The following is a 26,763-nucleotide window of genomic DNA, read 5'->3' as shown; positions in this document are numbered from 1 at the left end:
CATTCAGCCCCTTCTCCAGCCAGTTACACAGGAACAGGAGGAGGCCCCATTCAGCCCCTTCTCCCGCCTGTTACACAGGAACAGGAGGAGGCCCCATTCAGCCCCTTCTCCAGCCTGTTACACAGGAACAGGAGGAGGCCCCATTCAGCCCCTTCTCCAGCCTGTTACACAGGAACAGGAGGAGGCCCCATTCAGCCCCTTCTCCAGCCTGTTACACAGGAACAGGAGGAGGCCGCATTCAGCCCCTTCTCCAGCCTGTTACACAGGAACAGGAGGAGGCCCCATTCAGTCCCTTCTCCAGCCTGATACACAGGAACAGGAGGAGGCCCCATTCAGCCCCTTCTCCAGCCTGTTACACAGGAACAGGAGGAGGCCCCATTCAGCACCTTCTCCAGCTCGTTACACAGGAACAGGAGGAGGCACCATTCAGCCCCTTCTCCAGCCTGTTACACAGGAACAGGAGGAGGCCCCATTCAGCCCCTTCACCAGCCTGTTACACAGGAACAGGAGGAGGCCCATTCAGCCCCTTCTCCAGCCTGTTACACAGGAACAGGAGGAGGCCCCATTCAGCCCCTTCTCCAGCCCGTTACACAGGAACAGGAGGAGGCCCCATTCAGCCCCTTCTCCAGCCTGTTACACAGGAACAGGAGGAGGCCCCATTCAGCCCCTTCTCCAGCCCGTTACACAGGAACAGGAGGAGGCCCCATTCAGCCCCTTCTCCAGCCTGTTACACAGGAACAGGAGGAGGCCCCATTCAGCCCCTTCTCCAGCCCGTTACACAGGAACAGGAGGAGGCCCCATTCAGCCACTTCTCCAGCCCGTTACACAGGAACAGGAGGAGGCCCCATTCAGCCCCTTCTCCAGCCTGTTACACAGGAACAGGAGGAGGCCCCATTCAGCCCTTTCTCCAGCCGTTACACAGGAACAGGAGGAGGCCCCATTCAGCCCCTTCTCCAGCCTGTTACACAGGAACAGGAGGAGGCCCCATTCAGCCCCTTCTCCAGCCTGTGACACAGGAACAGGAGGAGGCCCCATTCAACACCTTCTCCAGCCAGTTACACAGGAACAGGAGGAGGCCCCATTCAGCCCCTTCTCCAGCCGTTACACAGGAACAGGAGGAGGCCCCATTCAGCCCCTTCTCCAGCCTGTTACACAGGAACAGGAGGAGGCCCCATTCAGCCCCTTCTCCAGCCTGTGACACAGGAACAGGAGGAGGCCCCATTCAACACCTTCTCCAGCCTGTTACACAGGAACAGGAGGAGGCCCCATTCAGCCCCTTCTCCAGCCCGTTACACAGGAACAGGAGGAGGCCCCATTCAGCCCCTTCTCCAGCCTGTTACACAGGAACAGGAGGAGGCCCCATTCAGCCCCTTCTCCAGCCCGTTACACAGGAACAGGAGGAGGCCCCATTCAGCCCCTTCTCCAGCCTGTTACACAGGAACAGGAGGAGGCCCCATTCACCCACTTCTCCAGCCTGTTACAAAGGAACAGGAGGAGGCCCCATTCAGCCCCTTCTCCAGCCTGTTACACAGGAACAGGAGGAGGCCCCATTCAGCCCCTTCTCCAGACTGTTACACAGGAACAGGAGGAGGCTCCATTCAGCCCCTTCTCCCGCCTGTTACACAGGAACAGGAGGAGGCCCCATCCAGCCCCTTCTCCAGCCTGTTACACAGGAACAGGAGGAGGCCCCATTCAGCCCCTTCTCCAGCCCGTTACACAGGAACAGGAGGAGGCCCCATTCAGCCCCTTCTCCAGCCTGTTACTCACCCATTTCCTTCGCGGGACAGAAACATCTCATGGAAGGGGAATTGTCGGTGTAGATCCTTCTCAATAGCGTCCAGCCACTGCTGGTCACCCCGGGTCTGGTGCAGCTGCTGTGAGACAGAATCAGGGCATTTCAGCCGTGAGGAAAAGGCAGCTCCGTCATCGGATACCCGCCCAACCTGCCCAATGCCAGCTGAATTCGGGCACCTTTCATGGTTTTAATTATTGGGTTATGTGTTGTTAAATCTGCGCCCATAACAACATTATTAACCCCTTTGTGTCCACTGCTCCCAGCTGTACAATCCCGTCCTGCAGAGAGAGACATTCAAAGTTCCGTCACTGGAGCCTGAATTTTGCCCGAATCTGACCCCAGGTTACATGAAGCCGTGTCAGGGGTAAGTGAACAAAAATGTCTGGCCAAAGAGGTGGTTTGAGAAGTAGAGAGGCCGAGGGAGACAGAGGGAGAGACAGAGGGGGGTGGGGGCCAATGGAAGAGCGATGGAAATCGGGGTGATGATCGAGAGGCCGGAACTGGAGGAGTGCAGAGGCCGGGGAGGTCACAGAGTTAGAGAGGGGTGTCGGGGCTGGAGGAGGTTACAGAGATAGGGAGGGTTGTAGGGGGCTGGAGGAGGTTACAGAGATAGGGAGGGTTGTAGGGGCTGGAGGAGGTTACAGAGGTAGGGAGGGTTGAAGGGGCTGGAGGAGGTTACAGAGATAGGGAGGGGTGTCGGGGCTGGACCAGGTTACAGAGATAGGGAGGAGTGCAGAGACCGGGGAGGTCATAGAGTTAGAGAGGGGTGTGGGGACTGGAGGAGGTTACAGAGATAGGGAGGGGTGTAGGGGCTGGAGGAGGTCACAGAGTTAGAGAGGGGTGTGGGGACTGGAGGAGGTTACAGAGATAGGGAGGGGTGTGGGGGCTGGACCAGGTTACAGAGATAGGGAGGATTGTCGGGGCTGGAGGAGGTTACAGAGATAGGGAGGGTTGAAGGGGCTGGAGGAGGTTACAGAGATAGGGAGTTTTGTGGGGACTGGAGGAGGTTACAGAGATAGGGAGGGTTGTCAGGGCTGGAGGAGGTTACAGAGATAGGGAGGGTTGTGGGGACTGGAGGAGGTTACAGAGATAGGGAGGGTTGTAGGGGCTGGAGGAGGTTACTGAGATAGGGAGGGTTGTCGGGGCTGGAGGAGGTTACTGAGATAGGGAGGGTTGTCGGGGCTGGAGGAGGTTACAGAGATAGGGAGGGGTGTAGGGGCTGGAGGAGGTTACAGAGATAGGGAGGGTTGAAGGGGCTGGAGGAGGTTACAGAGATAGGGAGGGTTGTGGGGACTGGAGGAGGTTACAGAGATAGGGAGGGTTGTCGGGGCTGGAGGAGGTTACAGAGATAGGGAGGGTTGTGGGGACTGGAGGAGGTTACAGAGATAGGGAGGGTTGTCGGGGCTGGAGGAGGTTACAGAGATAGGGAGGGGTGTAGGGGCTGGAGGAGGTTACAGAGATAGAGAGGAGTGTAGGGGCTGGACCAGGTTACAGAGATAGGGAGGGTTGTAGGGACTGGAGGAGGTTACAGAGATAGGGAGGGTTGTAGGGGCTGGAGAGATTACAGAGATAGGGAGTGTTGTCGGGGCTGGAGGAGGTTACAGAGATAGGGAGGGTTGTCGGGGCTGGAGGAGGTTACAGAGATAGGGAGAGTTGTAGGGGCTGGAGGTGGTTACAGAGATAGGGAGGGTTGTAGGGACTGGAGGAGGTTACAGAGATAGGGAGGGTTGTCGGGGCTGGAGGAGGTTACAGAGATAGGGAGGGTTGTAGGGGCTGGGGGAGGTTACAGAGATAGGGAGGGTTGTAGGAGCTGGAGGAGGTTACAGAGATAGGGAGGGTTGTCGGGGCTGGAGGAGGTTACAGAGATAGGAAGGGTTGTAGGGGCTGGAGGAGGTTACAGAGATAGGGAGGGTTGTAGGGGCTGGAGGAGGTTACAGAGATAGGGAGGGGTGTTGGGGCTGGACCAGGTTACAGAGATAGGAAGGGTTGTCGGGGCTGGAGGAGGTTACAGAGATAGGGAGGGTTGTAGGGGCTGGAGGAGGTTACAGAGATAGGGAGGGTTGTCGGGGCTGGAGGAGGTTAGGGCGATAGGGAGGGGTGTCGGGGCTGGAGGAGGTTACAGAGATAGGGAGGGTTGTAGGGGGCTGCAGGAGGTTACAGAGATAGGGAGGGTTGTAGGGACTGGAGGAGGTTACAGAGATAGGGAGGGTTGTAGGGGCTGGATGAAGTTACAGAGATAGGGAGGGGTGTAGGGGCTGGAGGAGGTTACAGAGATAGGGACGGTTGTCGGGGCTGGAGGAGGTTACAGAGATAGGGAGGGCTGTCGGGGCTGGAGGAGGTTACAGAGATAGGGAGGGTTGTAGGAGCTGGAGGAGGTTACAGAGATAGGGAGGGTTGTCGGGGCTGGAGGAGGTTACAGAGATAGGAAAGGTTGTCGGGGCTGGAGGAGGTTACAGAGATAGGGAGGGTTGTAGGGACTGGAGGATGTTACAGAGATAGGGAGGGTTGTAGGGGCTGGAGGAGGTTACAGAGATAGGGAGGGTTGTGGGGGCTGGAGGAGGTTACAGAGATAGGGAGGGGTGTCGGGGCTGGAGGAGGTTAAGGAGATAGGGAGGGTTGTAGGGGCTGGAGGAGGTCACAGAGATAGGGAGGGTTGTAGGGACTGCAGGAGGTTACAGAGATAGAGAGGGGTGTCGGGGCTGGAGGAGGTTAGGGAGATAGGGAGGGGTGTCGGGGCTGGAGGAGGTTAGGGAGATAGGGAGGGGTGTCGGGGCTGGAGGAGGTTACAGAGATAGGGAGGGTTGTAGGGGGCTGGAGGAGGTTACAGAGATAGGGAGGGGTGTAGGGGCTGGAGGAGGTTACAGAGATAGGGAGGGTTGAAGGGGCTTGAGGAGGTTACAGAGATAGGGAGGGTTGTAGGAGCTGGAGGAGGTTACAGAGATAGGGAGGGTTGTCGGGGCTGGAGGAGGTTACAGAGATAGGAAGGGTTGTCGGGGCTGGAGGAGGTTACAGAGATAGGGAGGGTTGTAGGGACTGGAGGATGTTACAGAGATAGGGAGGGTTGTAGGGACTGGAGGAGGTTACAGAGATAGGGAGGGTTGTCGGGGCTAGAGGAGTTTACAGAGTTAGAGAGGGTTGTAGGGGCTGGAGGAGGTTACAGAGATAGGGAGGGGAGTCGGGGCTGGAGGAGGATACAGAGGTAGGGAGCATTGTAGGGAATGGAGGAGGGTACAGAGATAGGGAGGGTTGTGATATCTAACCCCGTGCTGTACCTGTCCTGGGAGTGTTTGATGGGGACAGTGTAGAGGGAGCTTTACTCTGTATCTAACCCCGTGCTGTACCTGTCCTGGGAGTGTTTGATGGGGACAGTGTAGAGGGAGCTTTACTCTGTATCTAACCCCGTGCTGTACCTGTCCTGGGAGTGTTTGGTGGGGACAGTGGAGAGGGAGCTTTACTCTGTATCTAACCCCGTGCTGTACCTGTCCTGAGAGTCTTTGATGGGGACAGTGTAGAGGGAGCTTTACTCTGTATCTAACCCCGTGCTGTTCCTGTCCTGGGAGTGTTTGATGGGGACAGTTTAGAGGGAGCTTTACTCTGTATCTAACCCCGTGCTGTACCTGTCCTGGGAGTGTTTGATGGGGACAGTGTAGAGGGAGCTTTACTCTGTATCTAACCCCGTGCTGTGCCTGTCCTGGGAGTGTTTAATGGGGACAGTGTAGAGGTAGCTTTACTCTGTATCTAACCCCGTGCTGTACCTGTCCTGGGAGTGTTTGATGGGGACAGTGATGAGGGAGCTTTACTCTGTATCTAACCCCGTGCTGTACCTGTCCTGGGAGTGTTTGATGGGGACAGTGTAGAGGGAGCTTTACTCTGTATCTAACCCCGTGCTGTACCTGTCCTGGGAGTGTTTGATGGGGACAGTGTAGAGGGAGCTTTACTCTCTATCTAACCCCGTGCTGTACCTGTCCTGGGAGTGTTTGATGGGGACAGTGTAGAGGGAGTTTTACTCTGTATCTAACCCGTGCTGTACCTGTCCTGGGAGCGTTTGATGGGGACAGTGTAGAGGGAGCTTTACTCTGTATCTAACCCCATGCTGTACCTGTCCTGGGAGTGTTTGATGGGGACAGTGTAGAGGGAGCTTTACTCTGCATCTAACCCCGTGCTGTACCTGTCCTGGGAGTGTTTGATGGGGACAGTGTAGAGGGAGCTTTACTCTGTATCTAACCCCGTGCTGTACCTGTCCTGGGAGTATTTGATGGGGACAGTGTAGAGGGAGCTTTACTCTGTATCTAACCCCGTGCTGTACCTGTCCTGGGAGTGTTTGATGGGGACAGTGTAGAGGGAGCTTTACTGTCTATCTAACCCCGTGCTGTACCTGTCCTGGGAGTATTTGATGGGGACAGTGTAGAGGGAGCTTTACTCTGTATCTAACCCCGTGATGTACCTGTCCTGGGAGTGTTTAATGGGGACAGTGTAGAGGGAGCTTTACTCTGTATCTAACCCCGTGCTGTACCTGTCCTGGGAGTGTTTGATGGGGACAGTGTAGAGGGAGCTTTACTCTGTATCTAACCCCGTGATGTACCTGTCCTGGGAGTGTTTGATGGGGACAGTGTAGAGGGAGCTTTACTCTGTATCTAACCCCGTGCTGTACCTGTCCTGGGAGTGTTTAATGGGGACAGTGTAGAGGGAGCTTTACTCTGTATCTAACCCTGTGCTGTATCTGTCCTGGGAGAGTTTGATGGGGACAGTGTAGAGGGAGCTTCACTCTCTATCTAACCCCGTGCTGTACCTGTCCTGGGAGTGTTTGATGGGGACAGTGTAGAGGGAGCTTTACTCTGTATCTAACCCCGTGCTGTACCAGTCCTGGGAGTGTTTGATGGGGACAGTGTAGAGGGAGCTTTACTCTGTATCTAACCCCGTGCTGTACCTGTCCTGGGAGTGTTTGATGGGGACAGTGTAGAGGGAGCTTTACTCTGTATCTAACCCCGTGCTGTACCAGTCCTGGGAGTGTTTGATGGGGACAGTGTAGAGGGAGCTTAACTCTGTATCTAACCCCGTGCTGTACCTGTCCTGGGAGTGTTTGATGGGGACAGTGTAGAGGGAGCTTTACTCTGTATCTAACCCCGTGCTGTACCTGTCCTGGGAGTGTTTGATGGGGACAGTGTAGAGGGAGCTTTACTCTGTATCTAACCCCGTGTTGTACCTGTCCTGGGAGCGTTTGATGGGGACAGTGTAGAGGGAGCTTTACTCTGTATCTAACCCTGTGCTGTATCTGTCCTGGGAGAGTTTGATGGGGACAGTGTAGAGGGAGCTTCACTCTCTATCTAACCCCGTGCTGTACCTGTCCTGGGAGTGTTTGATGGGGACAGTGTAGAGGGAGCTTTACTCTGTATCTAACCCCGTGCTGTACCAGTCCTGGGAGTGTTTGATGGGGACAGTGTAGAGGGAGCTTTACTCTGTATCTAACCCTGTGCTGTATCTGTCCTGGGAGTGTTTGATGGGGACAGTGTAGAGGGAGCTTTACTCTGTATCTAACCCCGTGCTGTACCTGTCCTGGGAGTGTTTGATGGGGACAGTGTAGAGGGAGCTTTACTCTGTATCTAACCCCGTGCTGTACCTGTCCAGGGAGTGTTTGATGGGGACAGTGTAGAGGGAGCTTTACTCTGTATCTAACCCCGTGCTGTACCTGTCCTGGGAGTGTTTGATGGGGACAGTGTAGAGGGAGCTTTACTCTGTATCGAACCCCGTGCTGTACCTGTCCTGGGAGTGTTTGATGGGGACAGTGTGGAGAGAGCTTTACTCTGTGTCTAACCCCGTGCTGTACATGTCCTGGGAGTGTTTGATGGGGACAGTGTCGGGGGAGCTTTACTCTCTATCTAACCCCGTGCTGTACCTGTCCTGGGAGTATTTGATGGGGACAGTGTAGAGGGAGCTTTACTCTGTATCTAACCCCGTGCTGTACCTGTCCTGGGAGTGTTTGATTGGGACAGTGTAGAGGGAGCTTTACTCTGTATCTAACCCCGTGTTGTACCTGTCCTGGGAGTGTTTGATGGGGACAGTGTAGAGGGAGCTTCACTCTGTATCTAACCCCGTGCTGTACCTGTCCTGGGAGTGTTTGATGGGGACAGTGCAGAGGGAGCTTCACTCTCTATCTAACCCATGCTGTGAGATTGCTCCTTACCTGGTAGACTCCTCTGTTCTCCTGTTTCCTGTTGCTTCCTGCGCATAGCGTTGGCCAACTGGCCGCTCGCACGGAGGCAGGAATGCCCTTTCGACAGCGTAACCTCACCTAGGGGTGAAAGGGCAGAGGTTATGAGGGTGGCCTGGTGACTGTGAACCCCCCCCCCCCCCCCCGAGGCAGCCAATCGGGAGCTGGGATTGACAGTCCGATGACAGGAACAGCGATCCTCAGGAATTCGGGATCCACCTCCACAGCGCCACTCTGCATTCACAACGTCCCCCTGGTTGATGTGGTTCCGAAACGCCTCTGACAAGGTACGGCACAGTGACGCCGGGGAATAGTCACGGGGTAACGGGCAGAGCAGCAATGTGGACACCGGACTGGCGGAGCGACAGGCCACAGACAGACTGAGGCAAGATTTGACTTGAGTGAGGCCGAAGGCATATTCAGCTTTATTCGGAGAAGCGCGGCATGGATAAGACTCGTGAATATTGTGTCATTAAGGGAGTTTGGGAGGAGAGAGAACAAGGTCCTCTTTCACTTTTCAATTTTTAACTTTACCTGCTGGAGAATCATGGAATCCCGACAGTGAAAAAGGCCATTCAGCCCATCGAGTCTGCGTCAACCCTTGGATAGAGCAGCCCATTTCAGCTTCAGACCGCACCTCCAACCTATCCCCATAACCCTATCTAACCTTTCGACACTAAGGGACAATTTATCATGACCAATCCACCTAACCTGTACAACCCTGGACACTAAGGGACAATTTAACACTGCCAATCCACCTAACCTGCACATCTTTGGACACTAAGGGACAATTTAACACGGCCAATCCACCTAACCTGTACATCTTTGGACACTAAGGGACAATTTAACACGGCCAATCCACCTAACCTGCACATCCCTGGACACTAAGGGACAATTTAACACGGCCAATCCACCTAACCTGCACATCTTTGGACACTAAGGGACAATTTAACACGGTCAATCCACCTAACCTGCACAACTTTGGACACTAAGGGACAATTTAACACGGCCAGTCCACCTAACCTGTACATCTTTGGACACTAAGGGACAATTTAACACGGCCAGTCCACCTAACCTGTACATCTTTGGACACTAAGGGACAATTTAACACGGCCAGTCCACCTAACCTGCACATCTTTGGACACTAAGGGACAATTTAACACGGCCAATCCACCTAACCTGTACATCTTTGGACACTAAGGGACAATTTAACACGGCCAGTCCACCTAACCTGTACATCTTTGGACACTAAGGGACAATTTAACACGGCCAATCCACCTAACCTGCACATAGTTTCATAGTTTCATAGAATTTACAGTGCAGAAGGAGGCCATTCAGCCCATCGAGTCTGCACCGGCTCTTGGAAAGAGCACCCTACCCAAGGTCAACACCTCCGCCCTATCCCCATAACCCAGTAACCCCACCCAACACGAAGGGCAATTTTGGACACTAAGGGCAATTTATCATGGCCAATCCACCTAACCCGCACATCTTTGGACTGTGGGAGGAAACCGGAGCACCCGGAGGAAACCCACGCAGACACGGGGAGGATGTGCAGACTCCGCACAGACAGTGACCCAAGCCGGAATCGAACCTGGGACCCTGGAGCTGTGAAGCAACAGTGCTAACCACAATGCTACCGTGCTGCCCGTTTGGATCTTTGGACACTAAGAGACAATTTATCACGGCCAATCCACCTAACCTGCACATCTTTGGACACTAAGGGACAATTTAACACGGCCAATCCACCTAACCTGCACATCTTTGGACACTAACGGACAATTTAACACGGCCAATCCACCTAACCTGTACATCTTTGGACACGAAGGGACAATTTAACACGGCCAATCCACCTAACCTGTACATCTTTGGACACTAAGGGACAATTTAACACGGCCAATCCACCTAACCTGCACATCTTTGGACACTAAGGGACAATTTAACACGGCCAATCCACCTAACCTGTACATCTTTGGACACAAAGGGACAATTTACACGGCCAATCCACCTAACCTGTACATCTTTGGACACAAAGGGACAATTTACACGGTCAATCCACCTAACCTGCACATCTTTGGACACTAAGGGACAATTTAACACGGCCAATCCACCTAACCTGCACATCTTTGGACAGTAAGGGACAATTTAACACGGCCAATCCACCTAACCTGCACATCTTTGGACACTAAGGGACAATTTAACGCGGCCAATCCACCTAACCTGCACATCTTTGGACACTAAGGGACAATTTAACACGGCAAATCCACCTAACCTGTACATCTTTGGACACTAAGGGACAATTTAACACGGCTAATCCACCTAACCTGTACATCTTTGGACACTAAGGGACAATTTAACACGGCCAATCCACCTAACCTGTACATCTTTGGACACTAGGGGACAATTTAACACGGCCAATCCACCTAACCTGTACATCTTTGGACACAATGGGACAATTTAGCACGGCCAATCCACCTAACCTGTACATCTTTGGACACTAAGGGACAATTTAACACGGCCAATCCACCTAACATGCACATCTTTGGACACTAAGGGACAATTTAACACGGCAAATCCACCTAACCTGTACATCTTTGGACACTAAGGGACAATTTAACACGGCCAATCCACCTAACCTGCACATCTTTGGACACTATGGGACAATTTATCACGGCCAATCCACCTAACCTGCACATCTTTGGACACTAAGGGACAATTTAACACGGCCAATCCACCTAACCTGCACATCTTTGGACACTAAGGGACAATTTAACACGGCCTATCCACCTAACCTGTACATCTTTGGACACTAAAGGACAATTTAACACGGCCAATCCACCTAACCTGCACATCTTTGGACACTAAGGGACAATTTAACACGGCCAATCCACCTAACCTGCACATCTTTGGACACTAAGGGACAATTTAACGCGGCCAATCCACCTAACCTGCACATCTTTGGACACTAAGGGCAATTTTGGACACTAAGGGACAATTTAACACGGCCAATCCACCTAATCTGCACATCTTTGGACACTAAGGGACAATTTAACACGGCCAATCCACCTAACCTGTACATCTTTGGACACTAAAGGACAATTTAACACGGCCAATCCACCTAACCTGCACATCTTTGGACACTAAGGGACAATTTAACACGGCCAATCCACCTAACCTGCACATCTTTGGACACTAAGGGACAATTTAACACGGCCAATCCACCTAACCTGCACATCTTTGGACACTAAGGGCAATTTTGGACACTAAGGGACAATTTAACACGGCCAATCCACCTAACCTGCAGATCTTTGGACACTAAGGGACAATTTAACACGGCCAATCCACCTAACCTGTACATCTTTGGACACTAAGGGACAATTTAACACGGCCAATCCACCTAACCTGCACATCTTTGGACACTAAGGGCAATTTTGGACACTAAGGGACAATTTAACACGGCCAATCCACCTAACCTGTACATCTTTGGACACTAAGGGACAATTTAACACGGCTAATCCACCTAACCTGTACATCTTTGGACACTAAGGGACAATTTAACACGGCCAATCCACCTAACCTGTACATCTTTGGACACTAGGGGACAATTTAACACGGCCAATCCACCTAACATGCACATTTTTGGACACTAAGGGACAATTTAACACGGCAAATCCACCTAACCTGTACATCTTTGGACACTAAGGGACAATTTAACACGGCCAATCCACCTAACCTGCACATCTTTGGACACTATGGGACAATTTATCACGGCCAATCCACCTAACCTGTACATCTTTGGACACTAAGGGACAATTTAACACGGCCAATCCACCTAACCTGCACATCTTTGGACACTAAGGGACAATTTAACATGGCCAATCCACCTAACCTGTACATCTTTGGACACTAAAGGACAATTTAACACGGCCAATCCACCTAACCTGCACATCTTTGGACACTAAGGGACAATTTAACACGGCCAATCCACCTAACCTGCACATCTTTGGACACTAAGGGACAATTTAACACGGCCAATCCACCTAACCTGCACATCTTTGGACACTAAGGGCAATTTTGGACAATAAGGGACAATTTAACACGGCCAATCCACCTAACCTGCACATCTTTGGACACTAAGGGACAATTTAACACGGCCTATCCACCTAACCTGTACATCTTTGGACACTAAGGGACAATTTAACACGGCCAATCCACCTAACCTGCTCATCTTTGGACACTAAGGGACAATTTAACACGGCCAATCCACCTAACCTGCACATCTTTGGACACTAAGGGACAATTTAACACGGCCAATCCACCTAACCTGCACATCTTTGGACACTAAGGGCAATTTTGGACACTAAGGGACAATTTAACACGGCCAATCCACCTAACCTGCACATCTTTGGACACTAAGGGACAATTTAACACGGCCAATCCACCTAACCTGCACATCTTTGGACACTAAGGGACAATTTAACACGGCCAATCCACCTAACCTGTACATCTTTGGACACTAAGGGACAATTTAACACGGCCAATCCACCTAACCTGCACATCTTTGGACACTAAGGGCAATTTTGGACACTAAGGGACAATTTAACACGGCCAATCCACCTAACCTGCACATCTTTGGACACTAAGGGACAATTTAACACGGCCAATCCACCTAACCTGCACATCTTTGGACACTAAGGGACAATTTAACACGGCCAATCCACCTAACCTGTACATCTTTGGACACTAAGGGACAATTTAACACGGCCAATCCACCTAACCTGTACATCTTTGGACACTAAGGGACAATTTAACACGGCCAATCCACCTAACCTGCACATCTTTGGACTGTGGGAGGAAACCGGAGCACCCGGAGGAAACCCACGCAGACACGGGGAGAACCTGCAGACTCCGCACAGACAGACTTGGTGGATGTCTGGTCAGTGAGTAGATTTTATTCTATTCCTCAGGTTCAAAATAGTCCTGCAGCTTTTGGCAAGGTTAATTAAATGTTTAATCAGAAAACGTTAATGATGGCGGGTCAGGTGACGGGCTGCAGCCGTGGCCTGTCGGAGCTGAGCAAACACGTGGAGTCTGCGAAGGTCGAGCGACACATCGTGGAGGAGGGTGAAAGTCACCTGGATTGGTCCTCCCAGGGTGGAGCCCCACCTCCTCCGTCAGGGTCTGGTCATTGTCCAGGGACAGGATAGAGTGAGAGGAATGGCTGCGAAGGGGGTTCCTTCCCCCTCACCTTGAACTTGTGCCCCCCTCGTAACTGACCCTTCAACTCAGGGGAACAGCTGCTCCCTCTCCACCCCGTCCAGGCCCCTCATAATCTTGTCCACCTCGATCAGGTCGCCCCTCAGTCTTCTCTCCTCCAGAGAAAACAACCCCAGCCTATCCCAACCTCTCTCCATAACAGAAACGCTCCATCCCAGGAACATCCTGGTGAATCTCCTCTGCCCCCCCTCCAGCGCAATCCCAGCCTTCCCATAATGTGGCGACCAGAACTGCGCACAGTGCTCCCGCTGTGACCTCACCAACGTTCTGTACAGCTCCAACCTGACCTCCCTGCTGTTGTAATCTCTGCCTCGACTGATAATGGCCGGTGCCCCAAATGTCTTTTCCACCCCCCTATTAACCTGTCCCTCTGCCTTCCCAGATCGATGGACAAACACACCAAGGTCCCTCTGCTCCTCGGAACTTCCCACTGTCAGGCCGCTCATTGACTATTTCCTTGTTAAATTGCTCCTTCCACAGTGTAACCTCCCACTTTTCAGGGTTAAATTCCATCTGCCACTTATCCGCCCGTTCGACCATCCCGTCTGTATCTCCCTGTCACCCGAGACACTCGCCCTCACTGTTACCCACCCGGCCAATCTTTGTATCATCGCAAATAGAGCCACAATGGGTCGGGCTGTCCCAGGTTCAGGAAACCAGGATGGTGAGATGAGAAATGATCAAGGTGGGAAGTCGTTGGTGGGAGTCCCGTACACGGCCCCCTGACAGTAACCACATGGTAGGTGTTTTGTTCTGCTCTTGACGTAGCATCAGCTGCCTTCTTGATGTGCGCTCTGACAAAGGAAGGTTCAGACTTGGAGATAGCTTTGACACGTTTGTTAAACTATTAACAATTCTCCTCCTTGGATTCGACTCGACTGTTAATCCTGCTATAGCTACTCAGACTGACGAACCAGTCTGCTACAATCCACGTGGTGGGTGTGATGTTCAATCAACCCTGTGTCTGTACTCACTGAGAGTCTCCACTGGAAAGAGGCTGAGCATGTGTGCTGTGTCCTTTTATATGGGTTGGTGCAATGCCCTCCTGTGGTAGTGTCACCTCTATGTGTATCGTGAATGCCCATTGGTCGTGTCCCATCTTACTGACCTATTGGTTGACTGTCCGTGTGTCATGTCTCTGGTGCTCCCTCTAGTGTCCAGCTAGGTGTAGTGTATGTGCATTAACCCTTTGTGTACTTACAGTGATGTATATCACCACAGTAGGGTGGAGCATGCTGGGAGAAATAATTGGAGCTCATCAGAAAGGTACGGTGATAATCGCGGGGGATTTTAATTTATATAGATTGGATCAGTCAGAAGGGCCAAGGAGTTCATCGAATGTTTTTGGGATAGTTTCTTACAGCACTTCTTGAGACATCCAGAGAGCAGGCTTTCATAGGCCCGGTGTTAAGCAACGGAACGGGATTAATTAATAACCTCATTGCGAAGGTAACAGCGATCATAACATGATTGGATATTGTAAGATGAGGTAAATTCATCTTTGGCCAATATCGGTAGGATAGGGGACATTGAATTGGAACTGGGCTGTAAAACGGACATTTTAAATGAAACACAGACAATTTAAAAATTCAATGTTTTTTTACCCACGTGGGCTCAAAATGGCCGCAGTCGGACGCAGAAATACCCAGGCCGATCAAACCTATCTGGAGCGTGACAAAAGGGGCTTCGGGTCATGGGCAAAACTAGTCTGTTAGTCATGCAAAACGGGCCCGTTCGGCCTGGCCCGAAACTGGAATAACAATGGGGTTGGGGGGGGGAATACATTGGTGGCTCCGGGAAAGCCCGGGAAGATTCCAACAGGTTCCAGCCCCCAGCCTTTGTCCCCGATGGGGCAACGGTTAACACCCCTCATCCTGAGCCATTTCTCACCCCACCAGCCAGATCCGATTCAACTCATGTCATGACAGAAGACACCAGCAATCATCCAACTTCGACTGCCCAAACAACCGAGAAGACTTTAAAATTTACCCCCTTCCCCCTCTAGGATTGGTGAGTAGATCCTTTCAGTCCCCTGAAACCCCCAATTAGCTATGGGTTGAGGCAGGGTGGTTGGGAATTATGGACGTCACGGTAGCACAGCGGTTAGCACAGTTGCTTCACAGCTCCAGGGTCCCGGGTTCGATTCCCGGCCTTGGGTCACAGTCTGTGCGGAGTCTGCGCGTTCTCCCCCCCGTGGCTGCGTGGGTTTCCTCCGGGTGCTCCGGTTTCCTCCCACAAGTCCCGGAAGACGCGCTGTCGGGTGAATCGGACATTCTGAATTCTCCCTCTGTGACCCGAACAGGCGCCGGAGTGTGGCGACTAGGGGCTTTTCACAGTAACTTCATTGCAGTGTTAATGTAAGCCTGCTTGTGCCACTAATAAAGATTATTATTATAGTAGCTGGGTGCGTCTGTATATATTAACTGGTCTCGTTGACTTCTCTTCCGGAATAAAATCAATTACAATTTGCCCATTTTGTGTCACCCCCCCTCGTCTCTCTCACTTCGTCCTGGTGAATGAGAGAGACAGAACATAATTCCCCAGTCTAGAACCGTACAGGGCCCGGGCGCCTCGGAAACGTTCCCTCGAGTGGATTCACTGCTGAGGCATAAACAGTGATCCACTCTCTCTCTCTCTCTCTCTCTCTCTCTCTCTCCTGCAAAGTCGTCCCAGTGTCACACTTCCAAGAGTGGCGGCCGAGACCACGTCAACGGCAATATCACATTCGGTTTGAGGGAGGGAGGGGTGGGTCCGAGACTATGTTTTGTAAATCTAAACAAGGGCATTTATGAGCGCATGAAAGCTGAGTTGGCAAATTGGGTTCAGGGCTCGGTGAGTAGAGATGAAGTTCGGCACATTTAAGGGGATATTTCAAAACGCACAGAATAGATACAGTCCGAGAATTAAGAAGAGGTCACAGGGCGGGCACAGCATCTGTGGGACTGGGGCGGTAAAAGATAGGACCAAAGTGAAGGAGGGAAAAGACATATAATTGGACAAAGATAGTTGGCAGCTCAACCGATTGGACAGAATATACAGGACAGCAAAATATTCCCAAATGGTTAATAAGGAGGGAGAAGGAAGCTGGTCAGAAATTAACATTTTAAAACATTTTAAAACAGACATGACTTTACAACGTCCGATAGAAAGTGAGTCTGGCGAGTTGATCATGGAAAATAAGGAGGTGACAGATGAACAGAGCAGAAACTCACTACACAGGATACACGTAACCCGGAAATAGTTGGGAATGGAAGAACTCCGGAACGTTACAAACACCAGGAAAGTGGGAAGGGAAACATTGTTGGATCTGGGGGATGACAAATCCCCGGGTCCCGATGGATTCACCCCAGGGTCTTTAAAAAAAAAGTGGCTGCGGAGATGGTTGACGCACTGGTGTCAATTTTCCAAAATCCACCAGATTTAGGGAAGGGTCCACCGGATCGGGAAATAGAAAATTAAACTCCGGGAGGGAGGGAGAAAGTGGGGAACTACAGGCCAGTTAGCTTAACATCTGCCAAAGGGTAAATGTTAGAATCCATAGTTAGAGATGTTATACAGAGCACTTGGGAAAATTCCAGGTCCTCGGGCAGAGTCAACATGGTTTTGTGAAAGGGAAATTGCGTTTTAACAATTTACTGAAGTTCTTTGAAGGAACGTGCGTTGTGGAGAGAGGGGAACTGGTGGATGTTCTGGACTTAGATTTACAGAATGCATTTCATAAGGTGCCAAAGGTTATTGTGGAAAATAAAAGCTCGCGGGGAAGGGGGTAACATATTGATATGGTTTGAAGATCGGCTGGCTGACAGGGAATAGAGAGTAGGCATAATTGGGCCATTTTCAGTTTGTCAAGATGTGACGAGTGGTGTGTCAAAGGGATCAGTGCCCAATCCTCAGCTTTTTACAATTTATATCAATGACTTGGATGAAATGAAATGAAAATCGCTTATTGTCACAAGTAGGCTTGAAATGAAGTTACTGCGAAAAGCCCCTAGTCGCCACATTGCGGCGCCTGTTCGGGGAGGCTGCTACGGGGATGGAACCGTGCTGCTGGCCTGCCTTGGTCTGCTTTCAAAGCCAGCGTTTGGCCCAGTGAGCTAAACCAGCCCCGGGTCTGGGGGTTTGACGGGTCTGAAGGTACAAGTGTTAAATTAGCTGGAGGCGCACAGATAGGTAGGAAAGTAAATTGGGAAGAGGACATGAGGGGGTTACAAAGGGACACAGAGAGGTACAGTGAGCGGGAAAAGATCTGGAAAATGTTGGGATTGTGTCCGCTGGAGTTTATCAGACTGAGAGGAGACTTGGTCCAAACCTTTCAGAGGCTGAGGGGTGTTGACAGGGTGGATGTGGAGAGGATGTTTCCTCGTCTGGAACAATCTAGAACGAGGGGGTTAGAAATAAAGGGGACGTCCATTTCTAACGGAGATGAGGAGAATTTAATTCCCTCAGGGAGCGGCGAGTCTCTGGAATTCTCTTCCTCAAAAGCGGGAGCAGAATCTGGGAATATCATTGAGGCAGAGCCGGAGAGATTGATCATTGACGAGGGGGGTGAAAGGTTATCGCGGGGGTCGGCAGGAATGTGGGGTCGAGGTTACAGTCGGGTCAGCCACCATCTTACAGAATGGGAGAGGCGAGCGGACCCCTCCTGATCGGAGATTGTATGTTCACATGGTTCATGGATGTTTTGGGGGGTCTGGAGGAAGGTTAGTCATGGGGGGGGGGGGGGGGGGGGGGGAGACGACAAAGGACTGGAAACATGGTGAACTGTGAGGAGGACAGTGTAAAAGTTCAGAAGGACAGAGACCAGTTGGTGAAGCGGGCGGGCAGGCGGCGAACGCAGTTTAATGCGGAGAGTTTGAAGTGATTCATTTTGGGTGGGGAGAAGATGGAGAGAGAATTTACACGAAAGGGTCCAGTTCTAAATGGGGTCGAGGGTCAGAGGGACAGAGGGGGAGGGTGAACATTAATCATTGATGGCGACGGGACAGGGTGAGGGAGCGGTGAATAAATCAAACAGCCTCCTGGGATTTATTAACAGGGACACAGAGAACAAGAACAAGGAGGTTTTGTTAAACGTTTACAAAACACTGGGTCACTCCCGACTGGAGAGATGCGTCCAGCTCTGGGACTTTCGGGAGGACGGGAAGGTTTCAGAGAGATTGTGGGAAAGATTCACGGGAATGGTTACCGGGATGAGGGATATCAGTGAGGTGGAGAGATCGGGGACGCCGGGAATGTTGGCCCGGAGCAGAGAAGGTTGAGAGGGAGATTCGGTCGAGGTTCCCACAATCACGAGGGGGGGGGTCTGGGACCGAGTGTAGAGGGAGAATGCGTTCCCATTAGTGGAAGGATGGAGAGGCGGAGATACACAGATCGAAGGTGATTGGTCGGAGCCAGTGATGGAGACACGAGGAGGAACTTTTACACTGCGAGTGGTTAGGGTGTGGAATGGACTGTGTGAGAGTGTGGAGGAGGCAGGGTCACACAGCGAGTGGTTAGGGTGTGGAATGGACTGTGTGAGAGTGTGGAGGAGGCAGGGTCACACAGCGAGTGGTTAGGGTGTGGAATGGACTGTGTGAGAGTGTGGAGGAGGCAGGGTCACACAGCGAGTGGTTAGGGTGTGGAATGGACTGTGTGAGAGTGTGGAGGAGGCAGGGTCACACAGCGAGAGGTTAGGGTGTGGAATGGACTGTGTGAGAGTGTGGAGGAGGCAGGGTCACACAGCGAGTGGTTAGGGTGTGGAATGGACTGTGTGAGAGTGTGGAGGAGGCAGGGTCACACAGCGAGTGGTTAGGGTGTGGAATGGACTGTGTGAGAGTGTGGAGGAGGCAGGGTCACACAGCGAGTGGTTAGGGTGTGGAATGGACTGTGTGAGAGTGTGGAGGAGGCAGGGTCACACAGCGAGTGGTTAGGGTGTGGACTGTGTGAGAGTGTGGAGGAGGCAGGGTCACACACCGAGTGGTTAGGGTGTGGAATGGACTGTGTGAGAGTGTGGAGGAGGTAGGGTCACACAGCGAGTGGTTAGGGTGTGGAGTGGACTGTGTGAGAGTGTGGAGGAGGCAGGGTCACACAGCGAGTGGTTAGGGTGTGGACTGTGTGAGAGTGTGGAGGAGGCAGGGTCATACAGCGAGTGGTTAGGGTGTGGAATGGACTGTGTGAGAGTGTGGAGGAGGCAGGGTCACACAGCGAGTGGTTAGGGTGTGGAATGGACTGTGTGAGAGTGTGGAGGAGGCAGGGTCACACAGCGAGTGGTTAGGGTGTGGAATGGACTGTGTGAGAGTGTGGAGGAGGCAGGGTCACACAGCGAGTGGTTAGGGTGTGGAATGGACTGTGTGAGAGTGTGGAGGAGGCAGGGTCACACAGCGAGTGGTTAGGATGTGGAATGGACTGTGTGAGAGTGTGGAGGAGGCAGGGTCACACAGCGAGTGGTTAGGGTGTGGAATGGACTGTGTGAGAGTGTGGAGGAGGCAGGGTCACACAGCGCGGGGTTAGGGTGTGGAATGGTCTGTGTGAGAGTGTGGAGGAGGCAGGGTCACACAGTGAGTGGTTAGGGTGTGGAATGGACTGTGTGAGAGTGTGGAGGAGGCAGGGTCACACAGCGAGTGGTTAGGGTGTGGAATGGACTGTGTGAGAGTGTGGAGGAGGCAGGGTCACACAGCGCGGGGTTAGGGTGTGGAATGGACTGTGTGAGAGTGTGGAGGAGGCAGGGTCACACAGCGAGTGGTTAGGGTGTGGAATGGACTGTGTGAGAGTGTGGAGGAGGCAGGGTCACACAGCGAGTGGTTAGGATGTGGAATGGACTGTTTGAGAGTGTGGAGGAGGCAGGGTCACACAGCGAGTGGTTAGGGTGTGGAATGGACTGTGTGAGAGTGTGGAGGAGGCAGGGTCACACAGCGAGTGGTTAGGGTGTGGAATGGACTGTGTGAGAGTGTGGAGGAGGCAGGGTCACACAGCGAGTGGTTAGGGTGTGGAATGGACTGTGTGAGAGTGTGGAGGAGGCAGGGTCACACAGCGAGTGGTTGGGGTGTGGAATGGACTGTGTGAGAGTGTGGAGGAGGCAGGGTCACACAGCGAGTGGTTAGGGTATGGAATGGACTGTGTGAGAGTGTGGAGGAGGCAGGGTCACACAGCGAGTGGTTAGGGTGTGGAATGGACTGTGTGAGAGTGTGGAGGAGGCAGGGTCACACAGCGAGTGGTTAGGGTGTGGAATGGACTGTGTGAGAGTGTGGAGGAGGCAGGGTCACACAGCGAGTGGTTAGGGTGTGGAATGGACTGTGTGAGAGTGTGGAGGAGGCAGGGTCACACAGCGAGTGGTTAGGGTGTGGAATGGACTGTGTGAGAGTGTGGAGGAGGCAGGGTCACACAGCGAGGGGTTAGGGTGTGGAATGGACTGTGTGAGAGTTTGGAGGAGGCAGGGTCACACAGCGAGTGGTTAGGGTGTGGAATGGACTGTGTGAGAGTGTGGAGGAGGCAGGGTCACACAGCGAGTGGTTAGGGTGTGGAATGGACTGTGTGAGAGTGTGGAGGAGGCAGGGTCACACAGCGAGTGGTTAGGGTGTGGAATGGACTGTGTGAGAGTGTGGAGGAGGCAGGGTCGCACAGCGAGTGGTTAGGGTGTGGAATGGACTGTGTGAGAGTGTGGAGGAGGCAGGGTCACACAGCGAGGGGTTAGGGTGTGGAATGGACTGTGTGAGAGTTTGGAGGAGGCAGGGTCACACAGCGAGTGGTTAGGGTGTGGAATGGACTGTGTGAGAGTGTGGAGGAGGCAGGGTCACACAGCGAGTGGTTAGGATGTGGAATGGACTGTTTGAGAGTGTGGAGGAGGCAGGGTCACACAGCGAGTGGTTAGGGTGTGGAATGGACTGTGAGAGTGTGGAGGAGGCAGGGTCACACAGCGAGTGGTTAGGGTGTGGAATGGACTGTGTGAGAGTGTGGAGGAGGCAGGGACACACAGCGAGGGGTTAGGGTGTGGAATGGAGTGTGGAGGAGGCAGGGTCACACAGCGAGTGGTTAGGGTGTGGAATGGACTGTGTGAGAGTGTGGAGGAGGCAGGGTCACACAGCGAGTGGTTAGGGTGTGGAATGGACTGTGAGAGTGTGGAGGAGGCAGGGTCACACAGCGAGTGGTTAGGGTGTGGACTGTGTGAGAGTGTGGAGGAGGCAGGGTCACACAGCAAGTGGTTAGGGTGTGGAATGGACTGTGTGAGAGTGTGGGGGAGGCAGGGTCACACAGCGAGCGGTTAGGGTGTGGAATGGACTGTGTGAGAGTATGGAGGAGGCAGGGTCACACAGCGAGTGGTTAGGGTGTGGAATGGACTGTGTGAGAGTGTGGAGGAGGCAGGGTCACACAGCGAGGGGTTAGGGTGTGGAATGTGTGAGTGTGTGAGAGTGTGGAGGAGGCAGGGTCACACAGCGAGCGGTTAGGGTGTGGAATGGACTGTGTGAGAGTATGGAGGAGGCAGGGTCACACAGCGAGTGGTTAGGGTGTGGAATGGACTGTGTGAGAGTGTGGAGGAGGCAGGGTCACACAGCGAGTGGTTAGCGTGTGGACTGTGTGAGAGTGTGAAGGAGGCAGGGTCACACAGCGAGTGGTTAGGGTGTGGAATGGACTGTGTGAGAGTGTGGAGGAGGCAGGGTCACACAGCGAGTGGTTAGGCTTTGGAATGGACTGTGTGAGAGTGTGGAGGAGGCAGGGTCACACAGCGAGTGGTTAGGGTGTGGAATGGACTGTGTGAGAGTGTGGAGGAGGCAGGGTCACACATCGAGTGGTTAGGGTGTGGAATGGACTGTGTGAGAGAGTGGAGGAGGCAGGGTCACACAGCGAGTGGTTAGGGTGTGGAATGGAGTGTGTGAGAGTGTGGAGGAGGCAGGGTCACACATTGAGGGGTTAGGGTGTGGAATGAACTGTGTGAGAGTGTGGAGGAGGCAGGGTCACACAGCGAGTGGTTAGGGTGTGGAATGGACTGTGTGAGAGTGTGGAGGAGGCAGGGTCACACAGCGAGTGGTTAGGGTGTGGAATGGACTGTGTGAGAGTGTGGAGGAGGCAGGGTCACACAGCGAGTGGTTAGGGTGTGGAATGGACTGTGAGAGAGTGTGGAGGAGGCAGGGTCACACAGCGAGTGGTTAGGGTGTGGAATGGACTGTGTGAGAGTGTGGAGGAGGCAGGGTCACACAGCGAGTGGTTAGGGTGTGGAATGGACTGTGTGAGAGTGTGGAGGAGGCAGGGTCACACAGCGAGGGGTTAGGGTGTGGAATGGACTGTGTGAGAGTGTGGAGGAGGCAGGGTCACACAGTGAGTGGTTAGGGTGTAGACTGTGAGAGTGTGGAGGAGGCAGGGTCACACAGCGAGTGGTTAGGGTGTGGAATGGACTGTGTGAGAGTGTGGAGGAGGCAGGGTCACACAGCGAGTGGTTAGGGTGTGGAATGGACTGTGTGAGAGTGTGGAGGAGGCAGGGTCACACAGCGAGTGGTTAGGGTGTGGAATGGACTGTGAGAGAGTGTGGAGGAGGCAGGGTCACACAGCGAGTGGTTAGGGTGTGGAATGGACTGTGTGAGAGTGTGGAGGAGGCAGGGTCACACAGCGAGTGGTTAGGGTGTGGAATGGAGTGTGTGAGAGTGTGGAGGAGGCAGGGTCACACAGCGAGTGGTTAGGGTGTGGAATGGAGTGTGTGAGAGTGTGGAGGAGGCAGGCTCACACAGCGAGTGGTTAGGGTGTGGAATGGAGTGTGTGAGAGTGTGGAGGAGGCAGGGTCACACAGCGAGTGGTTAGGGTGTGGAATGGACTGTGAGAGTGTGGAGGAGGCAGGGTCACACAGCGAGTGGTTAGGGTGTGGAATGGACTGTGTGAGAGTGTGGAGGAGGCAGGGTCACACAGCGAGGGGTTAGGGTGTGGAATGGACTGTGTGAGAGTGTGGAGGAGGCAGGGTCACACAGTGAGTGGTTAGGGTGTAGACTGTGAGAGTGTGGAGGAGGCAGGGTCACACAGCGAGTGGTTAGGGTGTGGAATGGACTGTGTGAGAGTGTGGAGGAGGCAGGGTCACACAGCGAGTGGTTAGGGTGTGGAATGGACTGTGTGAGAGTGTGGAGGAGGCAGGGTCACACAGCGAGTGGTTAGGGTGTGGACTGTGTGAGAGTGTGGAGGAGGCAGGGTCACACAGCGAGTGGTTAGGGTGTGGAATGGACTGTGTGAGAGTGTGGAGGAGGCAGGGTCACACAGCGAGTGGTTAGGGTGTGGAATGGACTGTGTGAGAGTGTGGAGGAGGCAGGGTCACACAGCGAGTGGTTAGGGTGTGGAATGGACTGTGTGAGAGTGTGGAGGAGGCAGGGTCACACAGCGAGTGGTTAGGGTGTGGAATGGACTGTGTGAGAGTGTGGAGGAGGCAGGGTCACACAGCGAGTGGTTAGGGTGTGGAATGAACTGTGAGAGTGTGGAGGAGGCAGGGTCACACAGCGAGTGGTTAGGGTGTGGAATGGACTGTGTGAGAGTGTGAAGGAGGCAGGGTCACACAGCGAGTGGTTAGGGTGTGGAATGGACTGTGTGAGAGTGTGGAGGAGGCAGGGTCACACAGCGAAGGGTTAGGGTGTGGAATGGACTGTGTGAGAGTGTGGAGGAGGCAGGGTCACACAGCGAGTGGTTAGGGTGCGGAATGGACTGTGTGAGAGTGTGGAGGAGGCAGGGTCACACAGCGAGTGGTTAGGGTGTGGAATGGACTGTGTGAGAGTGTGGAGGAGGCAGGGTCACACAGCGAGTGGTTAGGATGTGGAATGGACTGTGTGAGAGTGTGGAGGAGGCAGGGTCACACAGCGAGTAGTTAGGGTGTGGAATGGACTGTGTGAGAGTGTGGAGGAGGCAGGGTCACACAGCGAGTGGTTAGGGTGTGGACTGTGAGAGTGTGGAGGAGGCAGGGTCACACAGCGAGTGGTTAGGGTGTGGAATGGACTGTGTGAGAGTGTGGAGGAGGCAGGGTCACACAGCGAGTGGTTAGGGTGTGGAATGGACTGTGTGAGAGTGCGGGGGAGGCAGGGTCACACAGCGAGTGGTTAGGGTGTGGAAAGGACTGTGTGAGAGTGTGGAGGAGGCAGGGTCACACAGCGAGTGGTTAGAGTGTGGAATGGACTGTGTGAGTGTGTGGAGGAGGCAGGGTCACACAGCGAGTGGTTAGGGTGTGGAATGGACTGTGTGAGAGTGTGGAGGAGGCATGGTCACACATTGAGGGGTTAGGGTGTGGAATGGACTGTGTGAGAGTGTGGAGGAGGCAGGGTCACACAGCGAGTGGTTAGGGTGTGGAATGGACTGTGGAGAGTGTGGAGGAGGCAGGGTCACACAGCGAGTGGTTAGGGTGTGGAATGGACTGTGTGAGAGTGTGGAGGAGGCAGGGTCACACAGCGAGTGGTTAGGGTGTGGAATGGACTGTGTGAGAGTGTGGAGGAGGCAGGGTCACACAGCGAGTGGTTAGGGTGTGGAATGGGCTGTGTGAGAGTGTGGAGGAGGCAGGGTCACACAGCGAGTAGTTAGGGTGTGGAATGGACTGTGTGAGAGTGTGGAGGAGGCAGGGTCACACAGCGAGTGGTTAGGGTGTGGAATGGACTGTGTGAGAGTGTGGAGGAGGCAGGGTCACACAGCGAGTGGTTAGGGTGTGGAATGGACTGTGAGAGTGTGGAGGAGGCAGGGTCACACATTGAGGGGTTAGGGTGTGGAATGGACTGTGTGAGAGTGTGGAGGAGGCAGGGTCACACAGCGAGTGGTTAGGGTGTGGAATGGACTGTGTGAGAGTGTGGAGGAGGCAGGGTCACACAGCGAGGGGTTAGGGTGTGGAATGGACTGTGTGAGAGTGTGGAGGAGGCAGGGTCACACAGCGAGGGGTTAGGGTGTGGACTGTGAGAGTGTGGAGGAGACAGGGTCACACAGCGAGTGGTTAGGGTGTGGAATGGACTGTGTGAGAGTGTGGAGGAGGCAGGGTCACACAGCGAGTAGTTAGGGTGTGGAATGGACTGTGTGAGAGTGTGGAGGAGGCAGGGTCACACAGCGAGTGGTTAGGGTGTGGAATGGAATGTGTGAGAGTGTGGAGGAGGCAGGGTCACACAGCGAGTGGTTAGGGTGTGGAATGGACTGTGTGAGAGTGTGGAGGAGGCAGGATCACACAGCGAGTGGTTAGGGTGTGGAATGGACTGTGTGAGAGTGTGGAGGAGGCAGGGTCACACAGCGAGTGGTTAGGGTGTGGAATGGACTGTGTGAGAGTGTGGAGGAGGCAGGGTCACACAGCGAGTGGTTAGGGTGTGGAATGTACTGTGTGAGAGTGTGGAGGAGGCAGGGTCACACAGCGAGTGGTTAGGGTGTTGACTGTGTGAGAGTGTGGAGGAGGCAGGGTCACACAGCGAGTGGTTAGGGTGTGGAATGGACTGTGTGAGAGTGTGGAGGAGGCAGGGTCACACAGCGAGTGGTTAGGGTGTGGAATCGACTGTGTGAGAGTGTGGAGGAGGCAGGGTCACACAGCGAGTGGTTAGGGTGTGGAATGGACTGTGTGAGAGTGTGGAGGAGGCAGGGTCACACAGCGAGTGGTTAGGGTGTGGAATGGACTGTGTGAGAGTGTGGAGGAGACAGGGTCACACAGCGAGTGGTTAGGGTGTGGACTGTGTGAGAGTGTGGAGGAGGCAGGGTCACACAGCGAGTGGTTAGGGTGTGGAATGGACTGTGTGAGAGTGTGGAGGAGGCAGGGTCACACAGCGAGTGGTTAGGGTGTGGAATGTACTGTGTGAGAGTGTGGAGGAGGCAGGGTCACACAGCGAGTGGTTAGGGTGTTGACTGTGTGAGAGTGTGGAGGAGGCAGGGTCACACAGCGAGTGGTTAGGGTGTGGAATGGACTGTGTGAGAGTGTGGAGGAGGCATGGTCACACAGCGAGTGGTTAGGGTGTGGAATCGACTGTGTGAGAGTGTGGAGGAGGCAGGGTCACACAGCGAGTGGTTAGGGTGTGGAATCGACTGTGTGAGAGTGTGGAGGAGGCAGGGTCACACAGCGAGTGGTTAGGGTGTGGAATGGACTGTGTGAGAGTGTGGAGGAGGCAGGGTCACACAGCGAGTGGTTAGGGTGTGGAATGGACTGTGTGAGAGTGTGGAGGAGGCAGGGTCACACAGCGAGTGGTTAGGGTGTGGAATGGACTGTGTGAGAGTGTGGAGGAGACAGGGTCACACAGCGAGTGGTTAGGGTGTGGACTGTGTGAGAGTGTGGAGGAGGCAGGGTCACACAGCGAGTGGTTAGGGTGTGGAATGGACTGTGTGAGAGTGTGGAGGAGGCAGGGTCACACAGCGAGTGGTTAGGGTGTGGAATGGACTGTGTGAGAGTGTGGAGGAGGCAGGGTCACACAGCGTGTGGTTAGGGTGTGGAATGGAGTGTGTGAGAGTGTGGAGGAGGCAGGGTCGCACAGCGAGTGGTTAGGGTGTGGAATGGACTGTGTGAGAGTGTGGAGGAGGCAGGGTCACACAGCGAGTG

The 26,763-nt window shown here is 53.5% G+C and overlaps 1 protein-coding gene across 1 annotated transcript in view; it reads right to left on the bottom strand.

Annotated features, from left to right (window-relative positions):
- The window catches only part of LOC140411279 (TBC1 domain family member 10A-like), an 86,393-nt gene that overhangs the window by 17,546 nt on the left and 42,084 nt on the right, over window positions 1-26,763 (bottom strand). The window contains 2 exon segments of the mRNA XM_072500401.1: window positions 1,768-1,874; window positions 7,977-8,084. Coding sequence (XP_072356502.1) covers window positions 1,768-1,874; window positions 7,977-8,084 — 215 coding nt within the window.

This window comes from Scyliorhinus torazame, chromosome 4 (assembly GCF_047496885.1).
Source record: "Scyliorhinus torazame isolate Kashiwa2021f chromosome 4, sScyTor2.1, whole genome shotgun sequence".
NCBI lineage: Eukaryota > Metazoa > Chordata > Chondrichthyes > Carcharhiniformes > Scyliorhinidae > Scyliorhinus > Scyliorhinus torazame.
This window is presented reverse-complemented; position numbering and strand designations above follow the sequence as displayed.